The sequence below is a fragment of the Ictalurus furcatus genome, chromosome 1 (assembly GCF_023375685.1).
Source record: "Ictalurus furcatus strain D&B chromosome 1, Billie_1.0, whole genome shotgun sequence".
NCBI classification, from domain to species: domain Eukaryota; kingdom Metazoa; phylum Chordata; class Actinopteri; order Siluriformes; family Ictaluridae; genus Ictalurus; species Ictalurus furcatus.
This window is the reverse complement of record NC_071255.1, coordinates 10,183,103-10,196,566: the sequence shown is the minus strand read 5'-3', so window position 1 is coordinate 10,196,566 and position 13,464 is coordinate 10,183,103. Positions and strand designations below refer to the sequence as shown.

The window sequence follows — 13,464 nt, the reverse complement described above, 5'->3', positions numbered from 1 at the left end:
ATCTTGTGTGTGTGTGTGTGTGTGTGTGTGTGTGTGTGTGTGTATATATATATATATATATATATATATATATATATATATATATATATATATATATATATATATATACACACACACACACAGACCTGTAAGTCTGGATGGATAACTCTGATACCATTTAGGATATTAGCAATCCAGATGGTACCATTTTCCATTCACATTTATGCGGAAAATGTGTAACTTAAGATCCTAAAGGAGAATGTCCAGTCTTCAGTCTGTAAGTTGAAACTCAAGAGCAACTGGATTATGCAGCAAGACAGTGATCCAGAGATTAGGAGCAAGTCCGCCTCTGAATGGCTCAGTAAAAGCTAAATTTAAGTTTTGGAGTGACCTAGTCAAATTCCTGACTTGAACCATTTGAGATGATGTGGCAGGAACTTAAATACACAGTTCATGATTGAAAACTCTCCAAGGTAGCTAAACTAAAGCAGTTCTGCAAAGAAGAGTGGACCAAAATTCCTTTGAAAGACTGATCTCCAGTTTTCCCATGGGTGACAGGTATGTTGTTTTATGTTGTATTTTTCGTTTGAATATTTAAACCTATTTAGTATGAGATTTACACAAAAACAGAAGAACTCAGGATAGGGCAAATACTTTTTTCACAGCACTGTGTGTGTGTGTGTGTACACATTTTTGCTCATTTCTGGGGTGCCAGTAATTCTGGATGGATAATTCTGATACCATATAGGATATTAGCAATCCAGATGGTAACTTTTTCCATTCACATTTATGCAGAAAATGTGTATCTTAAGATCATATTCCAAAATCCATGGAGATGAAGGTATGCACTTTCTGCATGCCAGACTGTTGCAAATTTACTCCTAACTATGTTTAGACAATAACATCTCAGATTGATGCTAGCACTTGGCAAAGATGTGTTCAAAATGGTGGGATAATGTTTTAACAGAAAGAAAAATGCTTTTAGAATGTGTGTGCGGTGAATGTGACTATAGTAACACATGGTTGTGGTATTTTGTTCAGTTCAGTGGAGTTGACGTTCATCTCCATAGTGTTAATGTCCCCATAGTCTCATTTAACAAATGAGCCAGCGTCTTCTCCCCTGATAAAACCTAATTACATAATAGTTCCAAGTATGACATGATAGCATGTTAAACAAAAGCAATGTGCTTGTCATTGTTTCATGGGACACATATATTTTAAGACCTCTTCACATTTTCACAGAAGCCTTCTTTTCCAATTTCAGCTGAATTTTCCTTGGTAGATCTGGATCACTGAAGTGATCTGAAAAAAATAAATAAAATTATTAGTTGTTAGCTCTCAGGTGTTTATGATAACATAAATGTACAGTATGTGAAATGGCACACAACCAAGAATCCTATACATGATTCATGGTGTAACAACTGGGATCTTAGCAACACATTGAAGAATTTAGAACCACAGATTTGTTCGATCGATAGATAGATAGATGGTGCAATTATAGGTGCATTGTTTAAATAACTAGTGCTACTACTCAATATTTCGCAAAACCAGTGGTTCTGACTAAATTTAGGAAATCCGTGAAATCATCTGTAGCTTTTTTTTTTTTTTAGGTTTTAGATGTGTAGGAGACCAAACCAAGCTGAGAGTTAAGTGCTTGCTTTAGTGTCTCCTAACTCTCATATGGCACATTTCCCACAAATTACTGCGCCATGACACTATGTCCACTAATCGTAGGGTTGGCGGTTCGACTCCCGGCCTGCATGACTCCTCATACCGAAGTGTCCTTGTGCAAAACACTGAACCCCAAGTTGCTCCCGATGGCAAGTTAGCGCCTTGCATGGCAGCTCTGCTACCATTGGTGTGTGTGTGGGTGTGTGTGTGTGGGTGTGTGTGTGTGTGTGTGAATGGGCGAATGAGACAGTGTAAAGCACTTTGGATAAAAGCGCTATATAAGTGCACCATTTATTAAAAATCAAGGGTATGTAAACTTTCGAACGGGGTAATTTTTTATAAATTCAGCTATTATCTTGTCTTGTGGACTATATGTAAACGTGTTATGTGAAATAGCTTATTCAGGACAGAACTAAATAAAAAACAACATGCAATTTTTATGATCGCTCTTATTTTGTTAACAGTATTAAGATTTTGCAGATTCTGCAAGGGGTATGCAAACTTCCGACCACAACTGTATCAATTACTCTATTAATACATATTATGTACACAGTTGTGATCCTTGATCATGTACTTTAACACACACAACAAGGTAGTGTATGGAATATGAAACTCAACCATGATCAAAAATCACTGTGCTGCCATTATTTACTTACGAACTTACTTGAACGGACTGCACTATAGCACTTTCAGCTGTCTGTAAATACATCTCATAAAGCAGCTGTACCATTATCTCAACAAACCTATACGTTTCATGTCTATACACTCCTATATTGTTTTCCTAGTCTTGTGTATTTTAGGACTTTTCTACACTACCAGGAGTTGCGAACCAAATTTCACTGTACTTATACGATGACAATAACAATACTCCAATCTAAAATATAAATAAATAACAAACGGCCATTTTGTGATTAGAAAGAGTAGCATTCTATCACTAAATTCTCCATAGAAACCGATTCTTCCCAAAAAAATAAATCTATTTAGTCTGCATCAGTATGCTTGTTTCTGGACAGGTCAAACCGAACGACTGCGAGTGTCTAAAAGTCAGGCTTTTGCAATGGCTTCAGTCCTCTGTCGACATAGCACTGTCAACCAATTTCATTTAATCAACTATGTGACCACACTGACTTCTAATGAGCAGCCAAAAAATAACTAGCTTTCTGTTCCAATACAGACAGAATTTACATTAGTAATCATCATCTAAATCTATATGCATTATATTAGAATAATATATTTGAGATATTAAAGCAAATGTCCTACCTGCAGCAAATTCGCGGATATCTGTAGGTCTTTTAACAAACACATCTCTGAGGAGTGACAGAAGGAGAGAGAAAGAAAATGGCAAATACCATTGCATAAAAATTTGTTTTTTTGAAAAATAAAAGTATTGATCCTGATGCAGTTATAGGAATTGATTAATGCTGAGGACTAAAGATTATTTAGCAACACACAAAATTATTAAATGTGTTAAAGCATTAAAATTTGCAAGCATTTGTCATCTAAAAATGGCAATTAAAAAGTAAACTCGTGACTGTAATTATTAAACTGTGAGACACATGACTGATATGAATGTGGAATCTTATATATTTACAAAAGATTATGGAGGTATAATACATATATACACTCACCGCCTAATTTAACAAGGAACGCCTGCACATTCATTTCAATTATCCAATCAGCCAATCATGTAGCAGCAGCGCAATGCATAAAATCATACAGATACAGGTCAGGAACTTCAGTTAATGTTCACGGCAAATAATAAAATGGGGGAAAAGTGTGATCTCTGTGACTTTAACCCTGGCATCGTTGTTGGTGCCAGGTGGGCTGGTTTGAGTATTTCAGAAACTGCAGATCTCCTGGGATTTTCCATACACAGCAGTCTGTAGAGTTTACACAGGATGGTGTGGAAAAACAAGAAAAAAAGCATCCTGTGAGTGGAGGGTCTGCAGGCTGAAACACATCAGAGGAGAATGGCCAGACTGGTCTGAACTGAAAGGACGTCTATTGTCTATACTTCTACGATAGAAACTGTAGTAACAAATAAGCACTCTTCACAACCATGGAGAGCAGAAAAGCATCCCAGAACATACAACACATCAAACCTAGAGGTGGATGGGCTACCATCGTCAACTGTCCAGTTCGGGTGAGCCTGTGCCATAGTTTCCGTGAAGAAATTTTGGTGCCGGCCAGCCAACGTGTCCGTGAATGATAAAGTTTACCGGACAAACCGGGGGAAAAAATCCAGTCAACTCACTTCTGTGTTTATTTTGCACTGTAATGTTTTGGACTATGCATAGTACATGCGATTGTGACGGCAGGGGCGTGGTCAAGCGTCAGCTGTGGATGGAGAGGAGGTGGGTCAAACCTGTGTTGGATTAGCCGGAGTTTACTTGTGTGTTTGTGCTTACAGTGCCTTCCGTAACGAGCAAAAGCATAATAATAATGAAAATCATAGGCCTATAATTTCCCACGCGAAGTTGTTTCTCTTTATTTTTATGACATTTTTCTGCATTTTTTTCACAGCAACAAAGCGTTCTGCTGCCAAAGTGAAATCAGATGTGCCCAGCTTGCAGCCTAAGATGCACATCAGCCTGGTTACCTTTTCCTCCTGAAGGCAGCTACGCAAGGCTGTTTTAATGCAAGCCAATCAGAGTACATGTTACAAGAGAAGTATGTGGGAAAAAATATTTGCACAGAGACTTTATTTAGGTGTGCAATTGCGAATATACCGTGGTAATATTTTTAATCGGACATTGTGTCTGACAATTTTTTATTTTATCTGATATTTTGAATTTAGCAATGGTCAAAATCCAGTATTTATCTGCTGATGGAAACTCTGGCCTGTGCCCATGATATCCTCAGATTCCTGTTCTACGCTGACAGCTGAGTGATCTTCCGCTGTTTTATCCCATCCACTCATTTCCGCTCATCATGGTTGTAAAGAGTGATTATATGTGTTACTATATCCTTCCTGGAAGCTTAAACCAATCTGCCCATTTTCCTGTCTTATCAACAAAGGGTTTCCACCCACAGATCTGTCCCTTACTCAATGTCTTTTTTTTCGGCAACATTCTGTGTAAACAGACAGTTATGTGTGAAAATCCTAGGAGATCTGCAGTCTCTGAAATTCTCAAACTCATCTGCCCATCTGGCACAAACATCCATGCCACAATTAAAGTCACTTTTCCCCCATTCTGACGTTTGATGTGAACGTTAACTGAAGCTCTTGACCTGTATCTCAATGATTTTATGCATTGTGCCGCTGCCACATGATTGGCTGATTGGAAATCTGCATAAATGATCAAGTCTACAGGTGTTCCTATTATATACAGTGATGTGAAAAAATAAGTACTTCATCAACACAATCATTTATTCAACAGAAATATCAATAGATGTGACATTATTTCGTGGAAAAGTAAGTACACCCTTGGCCTCAGAAGCTAGTATTGTCCCCTTTACCAGAAATAACTTATTGTAGGCGTTTTGCATAATTGTCCACCAGGCTTGCTGGAATTTTTGACCACTCTTCCATGCAATATTCTTTCAGTTGCAAGATGTTTGAGGTTTTTCTTGCATGTAAATAGTTATGTCAAATTGACTGATGATTTATGACCCTCTGTTATCAGAAAATGCTTAGGACATGATTTTGTTAGAGAGTTTGGTGTAAACCTTGCTTTTTACAGTTTTAACCCACACACGACGTATACATTTTGTGGTATAAGTGATTAATTGATTCTGAAATTGTTTTTTTTGTGGTAAGTATTGCTTGATTTTAAAGCGCAAGTATGGTTTAGGTGAATCTGGATGATTTAAGAAAGTGTATCGAATGATGGTGTATTAGCTATGATACGTGGATGTATTAATGCAGTCGTTCATTTCTCCTAATAACTTCACTTATTTTATTTTTTAAATATTTTTTATTTTTCCACCAATTTATTTCACATTGGAGTACAACCATTTTTTTACCATTATGGACGAAACACCTGTTTCTTTTAAAACATCATCTTTAAATGTTTTTCCTACCTCCTAAAGAACCCTCGGACTTAAGAGACGATCTTCGGAGTTGTTGACATCCTGCTCGTGGGTCTTTACAATTGTCACGTATCGTGACGGAGCGGAGATAGGACAGATGCAATTGCAGTATGAACAGTTGTTTATTTTAAAAGAGAGACAGGCAGACAAATCCAAAACGTGATCCAAAAACGTAATCCTAAACAGGCGAAGGTCAGGCGATCGGCAAACAGGCATACACAGGGTTAAACATGGATCAAGGTCGTGGTCACGGAAAACAGGGTCGATAAACAAAACGAGAAACATGAACTATGATGAGGAACTGGGAGCGGATAACCCAGCGTGAACTAACTCTAAACATGGAACGTGACTATGACTACTATATGAACTAATCTAACTCTACGATAATCTTCCGCGCCTTGTGCTGGGACGCGCGCGGTATATATGGGGACATGATCAGCGTCTAAACTGCTAGCAGCTGAGGGCAATACAGACACACGTGAAATCCCAGCCAATGACAGAACAGGGAGGAGACATGACAAACAAACAAAACACACGTGTCCAGATGTCACTACTGTCAACAATGGAAAAGCAGGTGCTCGCGCATTCGCGCTTAGAGCACGCTGCTTCAAGGGGGAATCATGACAGAACCCTCCCCAAAGGCACTCCTCCCGGAGCGCCATGAGTCATCCCATTTCATTGGCGGCCCCGACCCCCTGGGCTGAATGTCCGAAGCAGAGCCAGGAAACCGCACGGTGTTCTTGGCGGCACAGGGAAGCAGAGCGACGTCCCTGGTTGAACAGGGAGGCAGAGTGACGACCACAGCCAAGCAGGCAGGCTGAGTGAAGTCCGCGGCGGAGCATGAAGGCAGAGCGACGACCATAGCCGGGCAGACAGGCTGAGCGAAGTCCTCGGCGGAGCATGAAAGTGGAGCGATGACCACAGCAGGGCAGGCAGACTGAGCGAAGTCCTCAGCAGAGCATGAAGGCAGAGCGACGTCCTCGGCGGAGCAGGAAAGCAGAGCGACATCCTCGGCTGAACAGGGAAACAGAGCGCTGTACTCAGCAGAGCAGGGAAGCAGGGCGATGTCCTCGTCGGAGCATGAAAGCGGAGCGACGACCACAGCCGGGCAGGCAGGCTGAGCGAAGTCCTCGGCGGAGCATGAAAGCGGAGCGACGACCACAGCCAGGCAGGCAGGCTGAGCAACGACCTCGGCGGAGCATGAAGGCAGAGCGACGTCCTCGGCGGAGCAGGAAAGCAGAGCGACGTCCTCGTCAGAGCATGAAAGCGGAGCGACGTCCCCGGCTGAACTGGAGGGCAGAGCGACGTCCTCGGCTGAGCAGGAAGGCAGAGCGACGTCCTCGGCTGAGCAGGAAGGCAGAGCGACGTACTCAGCGGAGCCTGCAAGCTGAACTTGGCTGGTCATGTCAGCAGACTGGGATGTGAGCAGAGCTTGGTTGTCCGTGTCAACAGACTCGGGCGTGAGCAGAACTTGGCTGTGCGTGTCAGCAGACTCGGGCGTGAGCAGAACTTGGCTGTGCGTGTCAGCAGACTCGGGCGTGAGCAGAACTTGGCTATGCGTGTTAGCAGACTCAGGCATGAGCAGAACTTGGCTATGCGTATCAGCAGGCTTGGGCGTGAGCAGTACTTGGCCGCGCGTGTCAGCAGACTCGGGCGTGAGCAGTACTTGGCCGTGCTTGTCAGCAGACTCGGGCGTGAGCCGAACTTGGCTGTGCGTGTCAGCAGACTCGGGCGTGAGCAGAACTTGGCTGTGCGTGTCAGCAGACTCAGGCTTTGGCAGAACTTGGGTGGTCGTGTCGGTAGTCTTGGGCGTGGGCTGAACTTGGGCGACCGGGGCGGTAGACTCTGGCTTGAGCAGAACGTGGTTGGCCGTGTCGTTAGACTTGGGCGTGAGCAGAACTTGGTCGGCCGTATCAGTAGACTCAGGCGTGAGCAGAACTTGGTCGGCCAGATCAGTAGACTTGGGCGTGAGCTGAACTTGGGCGACCGGGTCGGTAGACTTGGGCGTGGGCTGAACTTGGGCGACCGGGTCGGCAGACTCGGGCTTGAGCAGAACTTGGTCGGCCGGGTCGGCAGACTCGGGCTTGAGCAGAACTTGGTCGGCCGTATCGATAGACTTGGGTGTGACATCAGGAACCTGAGACTTGACCTGGACTTCAGAGACTGGAGACTGGACTTGGACCTCAGGGACTTGAAACTTGACTTGGACTTGGACCTCAGGGTTGAGCTCTGGTGCTGGAGCCTCCCTGTTGACCTCTGACTGGAGCTCGGCAGGTGAGCCCACCTCGTGGGTCTCAGGTTCGAGCTCAGAGGTCGCCAGGTTAACCTCCGGCTAGGGCTCTGCATGAGTTTGCCTGTCATAGTGGGTAAACGGCAGAGCAGGTTTGCCTGCCAGACTTACCCCCCTGAAAAGTTGTTCTAGCTCGACCCTCGCCTCCGGACTCCCGAATCGCATCATGAACTCCCCCACAAACTGTTCTACAGGTTCCTACAGTGCTTATCCAGTTGGAGCTGCACCCACTGACGGGCCGGTCCAAAGAACCGGGACCACATGAATCGGAGCCATTGCTTCTCCTCTGGCTTAGGGTCTAACAGGCTGGAGAAATAGAATCGACAGTCTACCAGAAAATATTCTGGGGCACGAAAAATCCGTCAAATGGATCAGGAAGCTCCATAAATGTCCATTGTGGTAATTGGACTGAGTCCATAGCGGGGACGGTTGGCGTCGACTTCCGGGTTCTGCGTTTTCTCCGTTCTCCTGCTGCATCCATGTTTTGGCGGAAGATTCTGTCACGTATCGTGACGGAGCGGAGATAGGACAGATGCAATTGCAGTATGAACAGTTGTTTATTTTAAAAGAGAGACAGGCAGACAAATCCAAAACGTGATCCAAAAACGTAATCCTAAACAGGCGAAGGTCAGGCGATCGGCAAACAGGCATACACAGGGTTAAACATGAATCAAGGTCGTGGTCACGGAAAACAGGGTCGATAAACAAAACGAGAAACATGAACTATGATGAGGAACTGGGAGCGGATAACCCAGCGTGAACTAACTCTAAACATGGAACGTGACTATGACTACTAAACGAACTAATCTAACTCTACGATAATCTTCCGCGCCGTGTGCTGGGAGGCGCGCCAGACATGACAGAAACATAAACAAAACACATGTGTCCAGATGTCACTACTGTCAACAATGGAAAAGCAGGTGCTCGCGCATTCGCGCTTAGAGCACGCTGCTTCAAGGGGGAATCATGACAACAATATCTTCATGAAACAACGTCTTTACAGTATCTTCATGAAGAAATTGTTAAACTAACTAAGTCAGGTCCTCTCTCATTTCAACAGGTCCTCTTGTTGGTGAAATACACAGCATTCTTCTAGGGGTATTAGGATTTCTCTGAACAGCCATTGTAACAGATAGTTGCAGAGTGTCTTCTGTGTTTTAACTACAAGGTCTTAACCATTATTTAAGCACTGAGACGCACGACTCTCTCCTTAATTCATTAACATAAACACATTTGTAAGCATTCTGGTCAGCAAACCCACAGAAATCACATGTCTCTGTATCACACAGACAGACAACTGCCAGGAAAGATCACACATTCAGATCAACCAGTGTTACTAGAGGTCATAAATTTATATGACTCGACTCTCAGCCAGTGGGGACATGGGATTCAAACCACAGACAAAATCTTATGTACTTAGCAACAGTTCTGTGCAAGTATCTTTGTTGGCGAACCATTTTTGAAAAACTTGTTTATAGTTTAAACAAAACGCACGATTTTTTAAAAACATCATCTTTTAAACATTTTTACCTCCATGTTTAGAAGGTATGTAATAAATATTTTTTTAATTTCTTCAGACCTATTGTAACCTCAGTCTCCACAAAGAATAAAACCGATGGTTTAAGTGTTTTGGTTTTCATTTCAGTAAAAGAGAACAATGGTATCATACAACATTGAGGGACTGTAGAAATTTTATACACATCAGTGTTTTCTCAACAAAGTAATCAAGAAATGTTTCAGTTATTTCATAAACCACATTCTGTTCATTTATATCCACAATTCTAATACATCTAGCACATTCAATCATCGTGTATTTTCTAACAGCATAGTTACACAAAACGGATCGACTGCATTAATACATCCACGTATCATAGCTAATACACCATCATTTGATTGACTTTCTTAAATCATAAATCATCAATCAATTTGATTGAGGGTTTGGCAGAATGTGTATGATATAACTATTCATGTACTGCCCGTTTCAAATCCCCCCACAATATTTCAATGGGATTCAAATCCAGGCTTTGACTAGGTCATTCCATAACCCTCCATTTCTTATTTTTGACCCATTCCTTGGTGGATTTGCTAGTGTGCTTAAGATCATTATACTGCTGAAAAAGGTCCACTTTCGGTTCAGCTTGAACTTTCGAGCAGACAGCCTCTTTGATATGATGCAGAATTCATGCAGTTGAGTCAATGAATGAATGCCAGCTGTAGAGTCCCTGAGGCAGCGAAGCAACCCCAGACCATAACATTTCCACCACCGTGCTTCACAGGTGGTATAAGGTGCTTCTCCTGATAATCTCTCTTTGGTCTGCACCAAACATGTCTGCTGTTACTGTGGCCAAACAACTCTATCTTTGATTCATCTGTCCAGAGTGCATTATTCCAAAAGGTCTGGTCTTTGGCTATATGTTCATTGGCAAAGCTGTAGTTTTGCAAAGCCTTTTTCCTGGCACGCCTTTCATGCAGGTTGCATTTGTGCAATCGCTTTCTGATTGTAGAAGCATGCACTTTGACACCAACAGTTGCAAGACTTACTAGCAGATCCTGTGACTAAATTTTGAGGTTCTTGGAGACTTCTTTTTGCATCAGACTGTCTGCTCTTGGGCTGAATTTGTTGGGACGGCCAGTCCCAATTGGCAGTCATTTGAAATCTGTGCCTTTTGTAGATTATTTTCCTTACAGTGGAATGATGTATTTCAAATAATTCGGAGATCTTTTAAAATCCCTTGCCAGACTCATAGGCATCCACAACCTTTTTTCTGAAGGCCTTACAGAACTCCTTAGATCTTGGCATGATGAGACCACACACCTCAATAGCAAAGGGAACACCAGACACTAGATATGAGAGGGTTTAAATAAGACAAGTTCCACCTGCACTCCCTAAGCAGGTTCTGATCACTGGCACCCATCATGAATGCCTAATTTTTCGGGATTTGAAGGCGTGATAAATGTAGGAGTGTACTTACTTTTTACATGTGACTGATTATTTGACTAATCTGAAACTTGAAAATTACTACAAAATGTAAATTTTATGTGTCATTTGATAGAGTGTATCAACTTTATTAATAGGCACTGTTTCAAAGAGGATCAAATGTTTGCTTATCTAAATGTGTCAAAATAGCCAACAATTTCCATGGGGCGTACTTATTTTTTCACACACTCACACACACACACACACACACACACACACACACACTTTTTTTAATGGGATACTATATAGATTTACTATTTAGGAGGACATTTCCTGAACCAAATCTCACCACATATTGCTCATAGCCATCTGGATAGTTACCTTAGAAAATCATCCAGCAGCATTTCCACTTCTGGATGAGCTCTCAGATACATTTCATTTGCTATTCTTGTCTTGATCTAAGGGAAAATGTCAAAGGGAAATCAACACTCTCTGCAATTAAAAACATTTGACCACTTTCAGATCTGCTGGCATTGTGGGATGGTAGTACATGACTTCGGACGCAGCCCTGCTCTAGCTTATCTGTCTAGCTGACCTGATGGCCTGGTGGACCATTTGGAGCACAGGATGCGAGTGGTACAGAATCTTACATGGTATGAGTACCAAGATTTTACTACGATCTTACACATTCAGTACATTTACATGGACAACAATAATCCGATATTAAACCGATCAAGACAATACTCTGATTAAGAAACTAGCATGTAAACAGCGATTATTGATGACCTTAATCCGGCTAAAGTCATACTCGAAGTAAACACAAATGGAATTAAGACATGTGGAGTACTCCTGTTTTAGTCGCATTATCGACGTGCATTACAGACATGTACACACCTTAATCACACTATTAACGTCGTGTGGGAGTTTTCACCGCATTTTGCGTCAGGACACGTACACACGCGGCAGCGCTCAACCGTTTTATGGCAAACAAGAGAGCACGGCTGCATCCAAAACCATGTACTTACCTACTATATAGTAGATGAAATACATGTAGTGCTAATGCAGAAATTTAGTTAGTTCTGTTTCCTTTATACCAGCCTGCACTTACATATCTTTGTTTTGGCAGCTGGTCTGATTAAGCACGGTGTCCACTTACTACATTTTATTAGACACACCTATGTGTACAGTTGTACAGTTAGAGCTCATTTTATCGGTGTCGGTTTGTGACCACAGGGCGTCTGCTGGCTCGATATTATTGACTGATAACTGAAATTTTTTTTGGCGGGGGGGTGTTGTTAGGGGGGTGTTGGCTTTATATATAATCGGAGAGACAAATAAGACTGTAGCTCAACTACACATTAGCGCAATTATAACTCTATATATGCCCATGTAAACGTAGTTAATGTAATTATCAAAGATAACAAAGACAATGTGCAGTAATGTAGTGTTGATTGCCATTTCACTCACTCTAATAAGTAAAATCCAAAAAGTATTTTGGCTACACAATACAGACATTTTTACCTTTTGTTGGTGTTGGATGGATGGGGACGAAATGGATTTTAATTTCTTATATATATATATATATATATATATATATATATATATATATATATATATATATATAAAATATATTTTAAGTCATTTAAAATAATGTTATTTATTTTAAGTCATATTAGATCAGTCTGTAGCACAAATTATGAGACAGGTATACCTTGACCAAAAATAACCTTATTTCTATAGATTTTACACCCATTGTTACTCTAAAATATACATGACTAGAAAGACGTTTTGGTGGCTTTAAAAGAAATTTGAAAGGGAGTATGCTCAGACCCCCCTAAAAGAGGCTTAGCCCCCCCATTCATAAATCTCCAGTGACGTCACTGGCACTGACGAATCAATTCGTTCACTTTAATGATTCTTTAAAAAAAGATTCATAAACGACACATCACTAATTATATTGCGACTGACTCTACGAACTGCTTAAATTATATTTAAGTATCTACACATTGCTTATAAAACCGCAAAATTAACTTACTGAACCAGAATCAGAACTAAATATATTAACTACTGTGACACTCACACCACTTATATATTTAACGCTTTATCTCTTGAACACTTTAATGTACTGTAAGCTAACTTTTTTTTATTATTATTAGATAAAATTAAACATTTCCCGGTTACAGAATCCTGAGTACCTTAAACTGGCGCAGTTTTTCCTGCTGTTCAGGGCTCAGTGCCCCGATGTCAGCTTTCTCCAGGCCTCGGTCCGCCATTACTCCCAGCTTCTCCTCTCACACACCTGCAGCTAGCAGCCAGGCTAAAGTTGACTGGTTGCTAGGCGACATGACAAGCCCGTGCTGCGTGTGAAGCGCCAAAAACCTGACTTCTGGTTTTACTATCCTTGTGAGGACCTTCCACTGACATCATGAATAATAATGCAGCTAATGAATTCGATGCCTACTCCTAAACCTAGCACTAACTTTAACTTCAGTAAACAAGGGAAACCTTTTATTTATGTATTTATTTTTTAATTTTTTTTAATAAAAGCTGCATTTAAAATTAAATTAATTTTAAA

General features: G+C 41.5%; 1 protein-coding gene across 3 annotated transcripts; it reads right to left on the bottom strand.

Moving 5' to 3' along the window:
* Positions 1–1,141: 1,141 nt before the first annotated feature.
* On the bottom strand, positions 1,142–13,351 carry LOC128607420 (RIIa domain-containing protein 1). Of its 3 annotated transcripts, XM_053624272.1 has the most exons (4): positions 13,085–13,304; positions 11,271–11,347; positions 2,911–2,957; positions 1,142–1,281 (listed from the first exon to the last, which is right to left on the bottom strand). In XM_053624272.1, the coding sequence occupies exons 1-4, from the start codon at positions 13,160–13,162 to the stop codon at positions 1,208–1,210; spliced, it is 276 nt and encodes a 91-aa protein (XP_053480247.1). In that variant the 5' UTR covers positions 13,163–13,304; the 3' UTR covers positions 1,142–1,207. The 3 variants fall into 3 exon arrangements, 2 of the variants coding, with proteins under 2 accessions (XP_053480247.1, XP_053480237.1); XR_008385870.1 differs by lacking the exon at positions 11,271–11,347 and having other exon boundaries at positions 13,085–13,351; XM_053624262.1 differs by lacking the exons at positions 1,142–1,281; positions 2,911–2,957 and adding an exon at positions 4,778–8,469 and having other exon boundaries at positions 13,085–13,147.
* Positions 13,352–13,464: the final 113 nt, after the last annotated feature.